Source organism: Canis lupus, chromosome 32, assembly GCF_011100685.1.
Source record: "Canis lupus familiaris isolate Mischka breed German Shepherd chromosome 32, alternate assembly UU_Cfam_GSD_1.0, whole genome shotgun sequence".
NCBI classification, from domain to species: domain Eukaryota; kingdom Metazoa; phylum Chordata; class Mammalia; order Carnivora; family Canidae; genus Canis; species Canis lupus.
Genome location: NC_049253.1, coordinates 34925590 through 34939194, shown reverse-complemented (window position 1 = coordinate 34939194; position 13605 = coordinate 34925590). Strand labels below are relative to the sequence as shown.

General features: G+C 34.8%; 1 protein-coding gene across 6 annotated transcripts in view; it reads left to right on the top strand.

Annotated features, from left to right (window-relative positions):
- CFAP299 (cilia and flagella associated protein 299) overlaps nt 1-13605 on the top strand; it is a 581386-nt gene that overhangs the window by 494690 nt on the left and 73091 nt on the right. For all 6 annotated transcript variants that reach the window (XM_038582314.1, XM_038582316.1, XM_038582319.1 and 3 more), the window contains one exon: nt 10596-10738. In XM_038582314.1, the coding sequence (XP_038438242.1) occupies nt 10596-10738 (143 nt within the window). The remainder of the gene's footprint in view (nt 1-10595; nt 10739-13605) is intronic.

The window sequence follows — 13605 nt, the reverse complement described above, 5'->3', positions numbered from 1 at the left end:
AGCCTGTAAGGACCTAAAAACTATAATATAAAGTAGTAGATACAAAATAGAAATATTTTAAAAGCTGTTATGGGAGCTCATGTGAGAAGCAGAGTAAATTCCTAAGATAACACTGAAGAAAATTTCCAAAAATGATAGTTAATTCTAGTGGAAGCCTAGAGAGAATTAAGCATAGGTAAAAGAAGACTGAACTCCCAAAGATACATCTCTAAGAAAAATAAAAACTGACAGATTATGAATGCTTTGAAGAGATGGTGGTAATTCTGTTGAAAATTTTGGAGTGGATTAACAATAATAGATAGGTTCATAGAAAACTTCAGGTGTGGGAAGCCAAGGCAGTTAGTTAACCTTCTAGGAAATAAAAAGTTGTTGAAGAAAGGAAAGTAATCATAGCTGGGGGAATACATTTCTTGACTCGGTTGTGGTGATGTTTAAATGGTACTAAACTCGTAAACACTACATAATCACTTAACCTAAAATTATGATATTGCTCTATTGAGGGGCTGGATAGAAGAAAAGTTTAGAAGTGGTTTGAGAGGGAAAATGGAGACAAGTAATAGAGATAGATCATCATCTTCCACAATAGGAAGTAGATAAAAAAAGTTAGGAATATCATTATTAATATGTTATTTAGAAACAGCTAAAAAAAAGTTAAATGAGGTTCTTCTGAGGAATAGTTACCAAGATTAAGGAGGAGTGATGAAGATGAACTGTATTTCTAGATAAGTTTTGAGGTAGAATTTGAGTCTTAGAAAATACATAAATGAATTATTAATTACAAATAAATAGTAAGTGTGATATTAAGCAAATATCTTACACAAAAAGGTTTACATGAAAGGGGGAAGTGAGAGTGGTCCTGGAATGGTGATTTGCCATCAAATAGTGGACAATCTACAATAGTAAAGAGGTTGTGCTTCATAACTTCAAATAACTAATAAAACAAGGAGAAATATATTCCTATGTCTGCTTTAGAGAGGAAATTCTGGGATACTTTTGAAAGTAGTTAGAGTGAAGAAGAAATAGTGTCAGGGAAAGTGGTTATAACAGGTCAGCAGGGAAACAGTAAGCTTGTTATTTCAAACATCTTATTCAATGTTGGCAGTGGTCAAAAGAAAGCAAAGGCATAGCTTGAGATATATCTTAGAGGTATAATCAAGAGAATTTGGTGATTGATTAGATGTGGGTAGAAAAGAAATCAGAGTTGATTCAGAGGAATATATGTTTTGATGGCAAAGCTCTTTGCTTTTGTAGCAGGCATAATTATAAGCAGATTTGCTACGACATCCAGTTAAAATGATGTAGTAGACAATAACACATAGAATGTTGAAATTCAGGGAAACTCTGAGGCCGGAGATAAAGATTTTGATAAAAGTTACCCAAATGAATCAAAAGTTCATGAAAGAATAAGAACTGATACTTAAATCTGTGGAACTGGACAAAACTAATTCATGAGTGAATATGACAAAGATGAGGATTGAGCCTTAAAGAGCTGCAAAACTTAGACATCAGAAGAAAAAAAAAGAGCCAGTGAGGAAAAGATTGATGAAGCAAAAGAAAATATATGATGTCACTGAAACCAGATGAAACAAAGTGTTAAGAAAAAAGAAAGTGAATAATTATGTCAAATGCTGCAGGAAGTTCAAGTAAATGAGAATTGACCATTGGATTTGGCAGATGGAATAGTAGATGTGAGAGACAGAACTATGTATCAGAATGCTCCAGGGGGGAAAAAAAAAGACTGTAATCTAACGAGAATTGTAAAGAAAAATAAAAACTTGGGACTGTAACTAGCTGTTTCTTTTTCAAATAGTAGATAATACAACATGTTTATATGTCAATAGTAGCAATCTTACAGAAAGTAAAACATCAGTGATTCAGGAGTAACAAGAGAGGAAGTGTGGTTCAATACATAAAAGAAGAGGCTGGCCTTGGATAGAAACCCAAATACTCCGACTCCTAAAACAGGAGAAAAGGAAGAACACAGATCCACACAAAGATGCATAGATTGATTTGTTGGAAGGAAGATGAGGTTGCGCTGGTCTGATTGCTTCAATCATTGAAGACAGAATTATTGAGTGTGAGAAAGGATATAGTTGAAAGTTTAAGGAAAGGTGATATAAAAAAATGAGTACAGGATGAAGGAAAAGCATATCATAGACAATTAATATGCAAGGGCTATAGATCCAGTTGAGTTCATAATCATAAATATTTGTAAGATTAGTCATCTTAATTTTGTTTTTCCCTAGCCAAACACAGTTGTTGCTAATGCAAAAACAGAATAAAAGGAAAGTTGGCTTGAAACAATGTTGGAATTTTTTTCAGTGAGTGTAACAGAAGGATGTGTGCAGGAATTTGAACGAATATGAATCATGTGTATAAGTGAAAAGATATGTATCTAATTGCAATTGAATGAAATGATATAAAATTTTAAAATAATTATCAGCATAAAGAATTTCAGAAAGTAACTTGTTTTAAAGAAATGTATAAGGACAGACATTTTGAAATGTTACAATTATGATGCTGCACTGTGGAATCTAAGCTGGATAAATAATAAAGTGAGTTATAAAGAGGCCAATAAACAGTATAACATGGCAGTTTAATGAATTAGCAGCTCCAAAGATCTGAAAGCATTGTTAAATTGGGGCTTCCAGAGTATGTGAGCTAAAAACACAGGACACAGAGGTCAGAGTGGCATGTTTGAAAACAAGATTTTAGAACGTGTAGTGCAAGTTCTGCTGTTGATTCTTCCTTTTAAAAATTATCTTAGATAGTTATAACCAATTATTCTTCAAGGTAAAATTTTAAGTAGTCAAAAATACCCCATTGGTATTTTGCTTAGAATTTCAACACATTTATTTAATAATCATAACTTTCCTTCAGCAGTGTAGCCCCTTTATTTAGTTTTTATTATTATTTTAGAAAGAAATTGTAAAAAATGCTTGGAGGAATGTTATAATTTTTTAAAAGCATAATTTAAATAAATATTGAAAAGCATAATATAAATAAATATTGAATATTGAAATAAATATATCTACTATAGTAGCTAGTAGATTATTGCCAGTGTTAAACTATGGTATTTTTTTTGGTATAGATGTTTTGAATTGGATCAACTTAATGGGTAGTCTTAGAAGTTTTTTAGTTAGCTGTCTTGGATTTTTTAAAGTATTTATAAGTTTATATAAAATATAATAATTTTCTTTTCTCCTTTCAGTATTTAGGGGCTATATATACTTTCAATATTAGTTTCATCTACTAAAATCTCCAGATCATTTTGGATACTTAACAGTGAGACCAGATATTCCTAAATATTCTTTTTTTCCCCTTAAATTATTCTTAACTTCACTGCAAAAAGGCCCTTTCAGATATGGATGTATTTTATAAACTGGGAGAGAAAAAAGTTATTAGTTCATGATTGCCCTCAGAAATCAAATCCCCAACTATTACAAAATGAACAAACCAGCCACTTGCAAAACTCCTAATTTCTTTAAGGTAAGTAACTGTATATTGAAAAAGAACCACAATTCTCTACTTTGTCCTTTATCCATGCCCTTTTGCAATGACATTTTTGCAGCTCTTCCCTTCAAGGGAAGTCATCCCCTGCCTTTTGAATCTGGGCTAGCCTGTGACCTGCTTTGGCCAACAGGATGAGGAAGGAAAAGTATACTGGTTCTAAGCCTTCAATAGGAAGGACAAAGAACTTTCTTAAACATAATCCTGAGCATTGTGTGTGTAAGTTAAAAGATATGTGTCTAATTGCAATTGAATCAAAGGATATAGATTTTAAAATAATTATTAGCATAAAGAATTTCAGAAAGTAACTTGCTTTTAGAGAAGTGACACATTTTGAGACACTACAAAAAATTGTCAGAACTTAGACTCCATTTGCAATATCATTTCTCTTCTGAAAGGAAAAGAATATTCCCTAAAACTAATGATTTATGAAAGTATTCCAAAATTATAGGAGATAAAAATTCTTTCTTCATTTGTTTCTGTCAGGGAGCACACTGACAGTCTCAGAGGGGTAGCACAAGAACTTAGCTTGTTTGACAGCTCTCATTCCCTGATATGGATATTTCAGTTTTAGAAACATATTGCTTACTACGCTTTTTTTTTTTTCAAGCGACTTTGGCTTCACTGTTGAAAAATTCCCATTTCAATGTATCAAGTTTATGTCTCTTCATTAGTGTTTGGCAAGAAAAATCAGGCAACACATACTCAACTCATAACAAGTTTATGAATTTGTACTTTAATGCACTTCTGGGAAAAGACAAGCAGCCAAAGATCCAAATGATATATTAATGGTCTAAATTGTACTTTAATTCATCTTTTCTCAACATATGAGAGGTAATGAGGCCCTAACTAGACATTCCATAAGTCTTCTAAACTAACATTGGTTCACAATTGAGGTCAGAGACCATCCCAGTAAAATCTCAGATTCCACATTTTCTTTGGTGTCTGAACCACTGCCTCAATATCAGGAATACTTGTATCTTAATATTTATCAATGGCTTGTCCTTAGGTTTTTGTTGTTGTTACAAAAACTAGTGTTTTCTGCTTAGGTTGCAAATAACTGTAAACCAATATTCATGGCTTCAAATGAATATCATTTGATACTGAAGTACTTAGGTTGGTTATCCTTTGACTTATTCTAGAGAGGATTAAAAGGTTTTATCTAAGGACAATGAGCATTTTGGAAGTCTGCCTTTTTCTAAACATAACATCATAATTTAAAGGAGTCTTTATAGTTTTCATGTATCTCTTGGGAAATTAACTATGATAAAAAAATGTTATTATAATGAAAAAGACCATATATTGTATGATGCCATTTATATGAAAAATCCAGAAAAGGCAAATCTGTAGAGGCAGAAAGTAGATTAGTGGTTGCCGGGGCTGGGGATGGGAACAGAGATGACTGCAAATGAGCACAAGGGATCTCTTTAGGGTGATAAAAGTATTCTAAAACTGGATTGTGTTGCATGGCTCTGCAAGTTTACTAAAAATCATTGAACTGTACAGTTAAAACGTGAGGGAATTTTTATGTTCTATGAAGGGTATCTTGATAAAGCTGTGCTTTTTTAAGAAAAAGAAAGTGTTGTTAGAGAAACTTAAAACAATTATTTATAACATTTTATAATTCCTAGTAAAACAATACAGGAGTTCACATAAGAAAGTTTGCCATTACTAAAATATTTCATACTCAAGCTGAAATAAACCTAATTCTTCAAAGGGCTCTCTTAGTCTCTTCTGCCCATTCTGGATGCCAGAATCATTACTTTATTGTCAGTTGGGCCCAAACTGTATGTATACAATAATACCTGGAAAAATTGTTTAAAATTTAACTTCAGAATAGATCCAAAGTTTTAACTGAGAATGCTGAACATAACAAATGAATTGAACCCTGTCCAGCAACATAATTATACACACCCAGGCAATGGAATTCTGATAGGAGTATTCCATTTCCTTATCCCTAAGGAACTGATAAAACTCTTTAACATAATATAAATGCAATAGTGACAGTAATAATACAAATTTTTAAAAGCAATAGATAATATTCACTGGATGTTTACAGTGTGCCAGGCATTGTTAAGTGCTTAGCAAGAATAGTCTCAATTCACACAGCAACCCTGAGAAGCAGGCATTATGCTCATTTTATAATAAAAGAAACTGAATCTCACAAATGATAACTAATGTATCAGTATCACAAAGTAAGTAGATGGCAGGGCCAACCTTTGGATCCTAGTCCGTGTGTCCATTATAGAGTGGCAAAAAAACATGGACTTCATGGGAAGGCACTCTTCCCATGAAGGATGTGAGGGGGTGCCCCATTCTCTAGCTTAAGGCAGTTATTCTCAATACTACATTTACAAAATGAGGATCATAATGCTATCTAACCATTACACATTTTTGAGAGAATTAAATAAGATAATGAATATAAAGCTTTAATATTTTGCTCAGAACATACTGCCTTCTTAATAAACAATATCTAGTAGTATTAATATCAGGGGTAGTTAGTATTCACTTTAGAAGAAAATATACATTTGATAAATGAAAACATTAAATTTATTAATCAAGAGTGTCGGTTAACTGAATTCTAGTTCTTGAACAATCCACATAATAAAAAATAAGACAGTAAGATTTCAACCAGCCATCAAATACTTTACAACTACCTCTTATGTCTTCTGTTTCATTATTTTTTCTGTCACCTACACTGTGTTTTTATAATGATGGATTTCTTTTTTTTTTTAATTTTATTTATTTATGATAGTCACAGAGAGAGAGAGAGAGGCAGAGACACAGGCAGAGGGAGAAGCAGGCTCCATGCACCAGGAGCCCGACGTGGGATTCTTTCCTGGGTCTCCAGGATCGCGCCCTAGGCCAAAGGCAGGCGCCAAACCGCTGCGCCACCCAGGGATCCCCTAATGATGGATTTCTAAAGTTAAATGTTGAGTTGTAATTTCCTGACAGTCTATCACCAATTACCACACATTAAGAGGTCTAATCAATTTTTTAAAATAATTTCATGAAGCATGTTGTTCATTAGGAATTTTTTTATTTTAGCATTTAAAAAAAATTTTACTAAACAGTCTTTTACAATATACTTTTACACCTATGTAGCCACACTTGAAAAGATGTCAGTGAAGTAATTTGTGTCTATTGAAAATAAAAGGAATTATAGATAAAATGATCACTAGAATCTCCCCATTGAAAATGAAACTGTATTTGCATGTTGCTTACAAATTAGATGCATAGGGCAGAAGGTAGGTCTGACTATGAACTGAGCGATTCCATGCAAAACAGAAGAGATTATTTTATTGCTCTACGGAGCTGAAGGAGAAACAGGAAGAAAGGAGAGCCTACAAGAAGGCTTAGCTAACTAAATGCTTGGGTCCAAGCAGGATTTTGGTCTCTTGTTTATTTTGGTTTTGTTTGTTTGTTTGTTTGTTTGTTTTGGAGGCATTCAGTTCGGTTTCATAGAAACTTGCTAAATTTTGCAGGAACCTACATAGAAACTTGCTAAATTTTGCATAGGATTTATGAATATAGAAAGGAGTTAAGAGCTTGAAAAACCCACCCAAGGACATACAGTGAATCTGAAGGAACCCCCAGTCATACTCAGTTTGGCCTGACTAGCTTCAGAAAACACCTAGACTTACAAAAATCACAGAGCATTCGCTTCACTTTCAGAAGGCTAGAGAAGTGATATTTGAAGTGATTTACTCAGATTCCTATAGACAATGGGCTTTAACCCACATGGGAAGGCTTTATACGATAATGTAAAATAGTGAAACTTAACAACTAATAGCCTATTTGTTGACTGGAAACCTTACTAAAGAACATAAATGGTCAACTAACACATTTTATGTGTTATGTGTATTATATACTGCATTCTTACACTAAAGCAAGCTAAAGAAAATATTATTAAGGAAATCGTAAGAAAGAGAAAATACATTTACAGTACTGTACTGTATTTTTTTAAGTATATCCACATGTAAGTGGAACTGTGTAGTTCAAACCCATGTTGTTTAAGGGTCAACTGTCCATCCTCTAGGATTTCTTTGAGTAAGAGTCTTTTGTCAGCCAAGTCTCTCTCATTTCTTGATCTGAGAATGTCTTTATTTTGCTCACTACAAAGATATTTTCCGTGGGTTTATAATTCTGGAATCATCCTTCTTTTCTCTGGACACATTAAAGATTGTTTTCAAACTTTTTTGATTCCTCCGCCCTATGTTAAGGCAGTAAATCCTATTACTCTGTCTACCTAGAAGGCTGGATCTTATCTCCTGTCACCTCCAATTCCCAAGATCATGAAATCCTTGCTGAGATTCCCTGGGGTTGAGCATATGCCTGCAGGACAGACATGGCTCTAGTACTCTGCTTTCCTTTCTGGGAAATCTGGGAAACTGCTTTCACTTAGTTTTTAGACTCTAAGTATTCCTCATTTTCTTGACAATACATCAGTGCATATTACAAGTTGCTTTTTTAGATTTTATCCAGAATTTGTTTTTGTTGGGGCACCTGGATGGCTCAGTTAGTTAAGGGTCTGCCTTCGGCTCAGGTCATGATCCCAGGGTCCTGGGATCAAGCACTGAGTTGGGCTTCCTGCTCAGTGGGGAGTCTGCTTCTCCCTGTCCCTCTGCCTGCAGCTCCGTCTGCTTGTTCTCTCTCTCTCTCTCAAATAAATAAATAAAATCTTTTTAAAAAGACTTTGTTTTTGTTTTCACAACAAAGATCAGTTATGATATTTGCTATGCCATTCTGCTGAAAAAAATAAGGCTGGTCCATTTCATTTAAAGAGAGAGACAAAGAGAGGCAGACAGAGGAGGGTTTTTCGTTCTTTTTCTGTTAATAGAATTCCATTTTAGGAATGCCTGAGTATCTCAGTCAGCTAAGTGTCCAACTCTTGGTTTCAGCTGAGGTCATAATCTCAGGGTGATGAGATCGAATCCTGTGCTGGCTTTGTGCTCAGCACAGGGTCTGCTTAAGATTCCTTCTCCCCCCACTGCTGCCCTCCCCAGCTCTCTCTCTCTCTCTCTCTCTCTCTCTCTCTTTCTTTCTTTCTTTAAAAAGTAAGTAAATAAATAAAAATATTTAAAAAGAAAGTTCCATTTTAAAAGTAGAGGACTTATTTCGGACCTTTTCCTCTGTATGTGTATGCCTGCATTATTTGCCTTAGCATCAGAAGCAGTCTTGATGGTATAAAGATTTCAAGTACCTTTAGGACTTCATATAAAACATTGATAGTTCTAGCACATGGTCTTGATTAAGCAAGAATAGCAGTATTTGGTATGGGTTTAGTAGTGTAAGAATCTCAAGAAGTCTCTGAGTTACTGTCCATTTAGAATTTGCTAGAAAAGCTAAGAACCATGTAGCTGAAAGCATGGAGAAATCTATAGGCATTTAACTTGGAGTTATGTGGTAGAAATAAGAAGGATCAAAAATTAAGTCTATGAAGATTGAGCACAAAAATACCAATGCTAGCTCCTTGATCCATATCTATGGGAAATGGTACCAATCTATCACCACACTTACCCTCCTTAAGCCAAGGGCATGCTTCAGAATCCTTCTCGGCACAGTAGCCTCAGCACCCAGTGCCAAACAACCACAGGAGGCAGAAGGATGCAATTTAGCAAAATAGCAACTAACAGTACCTTGTGGCTTGTTCTTCTGTTTTTCAGTAGGGAAACTGCAAGTGATATGTTTTCTCAGGTGCAGCAGAGAAAAGAATTCTTTCCACTCTCTCAGTTCACCTTTTTGGAAGCTCTGCTATGGTAACCCATGCTAGTGCTTCCTGTAATTGGCTACACAGACACCCAACAAGTAACCATCTAGCGATTGCTGGAGAGGAAAAGGAAGGCTTGTTGACGGTTTCTTCCAGATGTAGAAATTTGCCATGAAATTCTGTACTTGGAACTAGATCTGGAAATAAAGACATGAATAACCTTTCCAGTTACAATAAGTTTTTTGTTTGTCTGCTTTGTCTTGTTCTTAGAACTTATGGGCTTGATAGAGAAAAGACAGTTCTTTCATTTACATGAGTTTATTTCCACTTACAGGCCATGGTGCCAGCTGTTCCCTTCAGTGATAGTCTCCTTTTCTAGATCTTTCCGTAAATGCCAGCTTTTTCTCACCCTTCATGCTTTAAGTCTTGTTTTAAAATGACCTCCTCAAGGTCTTTTCTGATTACTGAAAGTAGGCTTCACTACCAACAATTCATTCTCTAATCAACCATGTTCTTTGCTTTGTGGCATTTATCATTCACTGGAAGTATTTTATTTTTCCTTTTCATGTGTCACCTGTCTCCCCTCACCAGAGCATACATTCTGAGAGGCCAGAATATTTACTTTCTTATATCCTCAGCACCTATGATGGTGCCTAACATGTAGTAGGCACATGATGATATTTGTGCAGGAATTAATGTGAATGAGAAATATGTGCTTGCTATTTATTTTCACCTATGGACTTAATTTTTAAGGTGACTTTAATTTATAGAAAGGTTTTAATTTTATCAAGATATTTTTTGACTCTCGTGGTAATGAAAAGGGACCAATTTACATCTCTATAACAGAAAACACTTAGGAGTTGAGATGGCAAAATGATGTAGTGATTAGAAAGACAAACATATGAGCCTAGGTTTTAATCTCGGTTTTTCCATTAGTAGGGGTGAGACCATGAGTGAGGTATCCAACCTCTCTGTTCCTTAGTTTTATTATTACAGAAATTATGACAAAGGGAAGACAATAGGATTGGGAGAAAAGGAAATGAATTAATGTACTACAAACACTTAAAATAATGTCTGCCCTGTGGAAGGCCTCTGTAAGTTATTTGTTGATATTATCACATAAAACTACTGTAAATGCACATTATATGCATGTGCAGCTAACTTTTTATGAATTTTTTCACTTGTCAGGAGTAAATAATCATACCTACTTTATGGAATCATGGTGAGAGTGATGAAGTGTAAAGCACTTAGAGTAGGGTCTGGCATAGTTAACACTCAAAAACTGTAGTTTTTATTATCATATGCAATATATTCAAATGACTTTTATTCACTTGCTCTTTCCATTCTCCATCTTTTTTTGTGTTTGTGCTACCAGACTGTGATCTTTATTCGTGATAGAAATTCTCATGGGCAGGAGGTGTCAGGATACATTGACTATGCCCACAGGCTAAAGATCGAAGATTTTGAAGTTTATTTTAGTGGAAAAAGAAGACTTCTTCCAAAACCTACGGATATGAGGTAAATTGTATGTACTTCTCACACCCTCAGTAAGAGAACAAGCTCCAGAGAGGTATGATAAAAGATTCTTACTTTCTGTTCTATGTCATGCTTAGAGTGCAATATATATATTATATATATGTAAGAGTAGCTTGAATAAAAAAATTTTTAAATTTAGATTGGAAATGAAGATAGATGCACTTTTTCTGTTAACAGTCTAAGGAAGAGAACTTTTCAGAGATGAGGTAAGTAAATTCTCAGTGACATTCCTTTTAAATGCCAAGTAGAACCTAAAAATGGCTAATCTCATAAGGCTTTTGCAATGAGATTGGGACTTGGTCTGCGTGGACCTGGTCTTCTTAGCAGCCTCAAGAACTGTCCACCTAACACATTCTCCTCCCCCCCTTTTTTTGGCCACCAACCAACGTACAAGCCTTTGATGAGCTTGCCCTCATTTACTCTCATCACTGGCCTATTCTAGAATTCCTTCCCACCCATCATTCTTTTTATTATTGACCCCTTACCCCTTCTTCTGGAGGTCACATATCCCACCTAGATGCATGGCATGTCATTTAACTTCTCTCTGTAATAATCTCTTTTTGTATTTTGGCTGTATCTATCCTGCTAACTTCAAAGGTAAATTGATAGACACTTTTTTTTTTTTTCCTGCACCTGTAACTGAATTCCTGGGTTCTGCTGGAGGAAATTTTAGGAAATTTCACTAAGGTGTGGATATCCAAAAATATTCTTAAAATATTCTTAAGTTTCATCACTTCCTCAAGATCTTTATCATCAACTCTTGAGACTGATTCCTCTCAATATATGATTTGCCTCACATTTCACAGATTACATTGAGTCTAAACATAGAAACTACCAACTGATCTGTCTCTGTCGATCAAACAGACTTCCTCATTAGCCTGCATTCTCCTTGTAGTGCCCTTCTGATTAACTTCAGTAATGATTCCATTCTGGCAGCCATCAGCCCCTGGGCCCACCATCCATGTTCAGAATATGACTTCTGCTACTTGGTACACCACCATGCTATCTCATCCATTAGCCTATCTCTCAGAGGGCCAATTTGCTGCAAACCAGTATACATTCTTCCAACTCAGCAAGACCTACAATTCCTCAAGAACCATGAGGGAATATATGACATAAGAATGATTTGGGGGGCACCTGAGGGACTCAATGTTTGGGCATCTGCTTTTTGCTCGGATCATGATCCCAGAACCCCCAGATCAAGTCCTGGGAAGCCTGCTTCTCCCTCTGCCTATGTCTCTGCCTCTCTCTGTGTGTCTCTTATGAATAAATAAATAAAATCTTTTCTTTTTTTTTTTAAAGAATGAGTTGGAATTTTTTCTGGTGGCATTTCTGAAACAACATAGGTCTGACCTTAGGTGGCTACACCCTCTGCTTTTAGAAATAAATTTATATCTTGAAAAACAATTAATAGTGCATTCTTACCAAGTGAAATATTCCGTTTATACATACATCTAGTCTCACAAATTTTTTAGAGATTCAGAGAAAAAAATAACTACTTGTTCTATTTAGAACTAATTTATTCAACTTGTTTTTCATGCTTTCGATCCAACTTTCCACTGAAGCTATACTTCATCTGTTCCCCGTTTTTAAAAATTCTCAAACTTACTCCCTCAACTGACTCCTTTATCTTGCCTCTAAACATGCTGAAACCATTTCTATTAAAAAAAAAAAAAAAAAAAAGGAAATCTCCTTTGCATTACAACTCTTCCACTGCCTCTCTTTTGGTTTTCAGCTAAGCTCCTCCAAATAGTGTGTCTCCAATTCTCACTTCTCATGTAGGCGCTAACCCATGGTAATTATTCTGTGCCACCATTATTCAAATGGATTGACTCCTGCTAACATCACCAGGTACTGCCAACTTCAAAATCCCATAGATTATTTTCAGTTCTTCTCTTACTGAACTTCCTTATAGTATTTGATTAATGTTGATTAATCATTATGCTGAATAATTATGTCTTCTCGAAACTATTCAAATAACTCTTTTTTCTTTTCAGAATCCCTTATTGAACTCTCCCCCCTTGTTTTTTCATACACATTGGCATTCATCAGAGTTCATCCTTAGACTCCTTTTCTTATCATATATATTTTCCTGGGTGATTTGATCATTTTCTTAGAGGGGAGTTGTTCTTCACAGCTGCAACCTTAACACAGATCTCTCTTTTTATTGCATATTCCATTATCCTACTGTTTACTTTAGAGAACGTTCTGTGTATCCCAGTAGGACCTAAAACTTATTTTCAAAATTAAACTCATTTTAACCTCTGTAGTTTGTTCTTGCTTCTGTATCTTCCATCTCGGCAAATGGCACTGCCCTTGGAACTCAAAGCAAAATCCAGATGTCATCCTAGACCTCTTCCTCTCTACCACCACTCAACAACTGATAATTTAATAAAAATACCATATTCTATAACCTTAACATCTTTGTTTATATTAAAGCAAACGTAAGATGTGTCCTTTCACCTGTATGAATTGTTCATACTAATATTTCAGTATGAATCTTTATCTGATGACACTTTAGCAGAAAAAAACATGACATTATCATACCCAACAAATAATTCCTTAATATCCTCTAATATCTGATTGGTCCTTATTCATATTTCATTGAATGTCTTAAAGTTATCTTTTCACAGTTGATCTCACCATATCAAAATCCAAATAATATTGTGTTTTCTTATTCTATCTTTTGTAATTCTTTTCTTACAAAACAATACCTTCCTTCTTTTTAATATTTTTGTACTGTTGATTTGTTAGAGAAACCATGTCATTTATCCCAAGAAATGGCTCATATTCTCGATGTGACTGATGACTCTCACGCTGTTGTTTTACATCCTACCTCTATCCTTCTA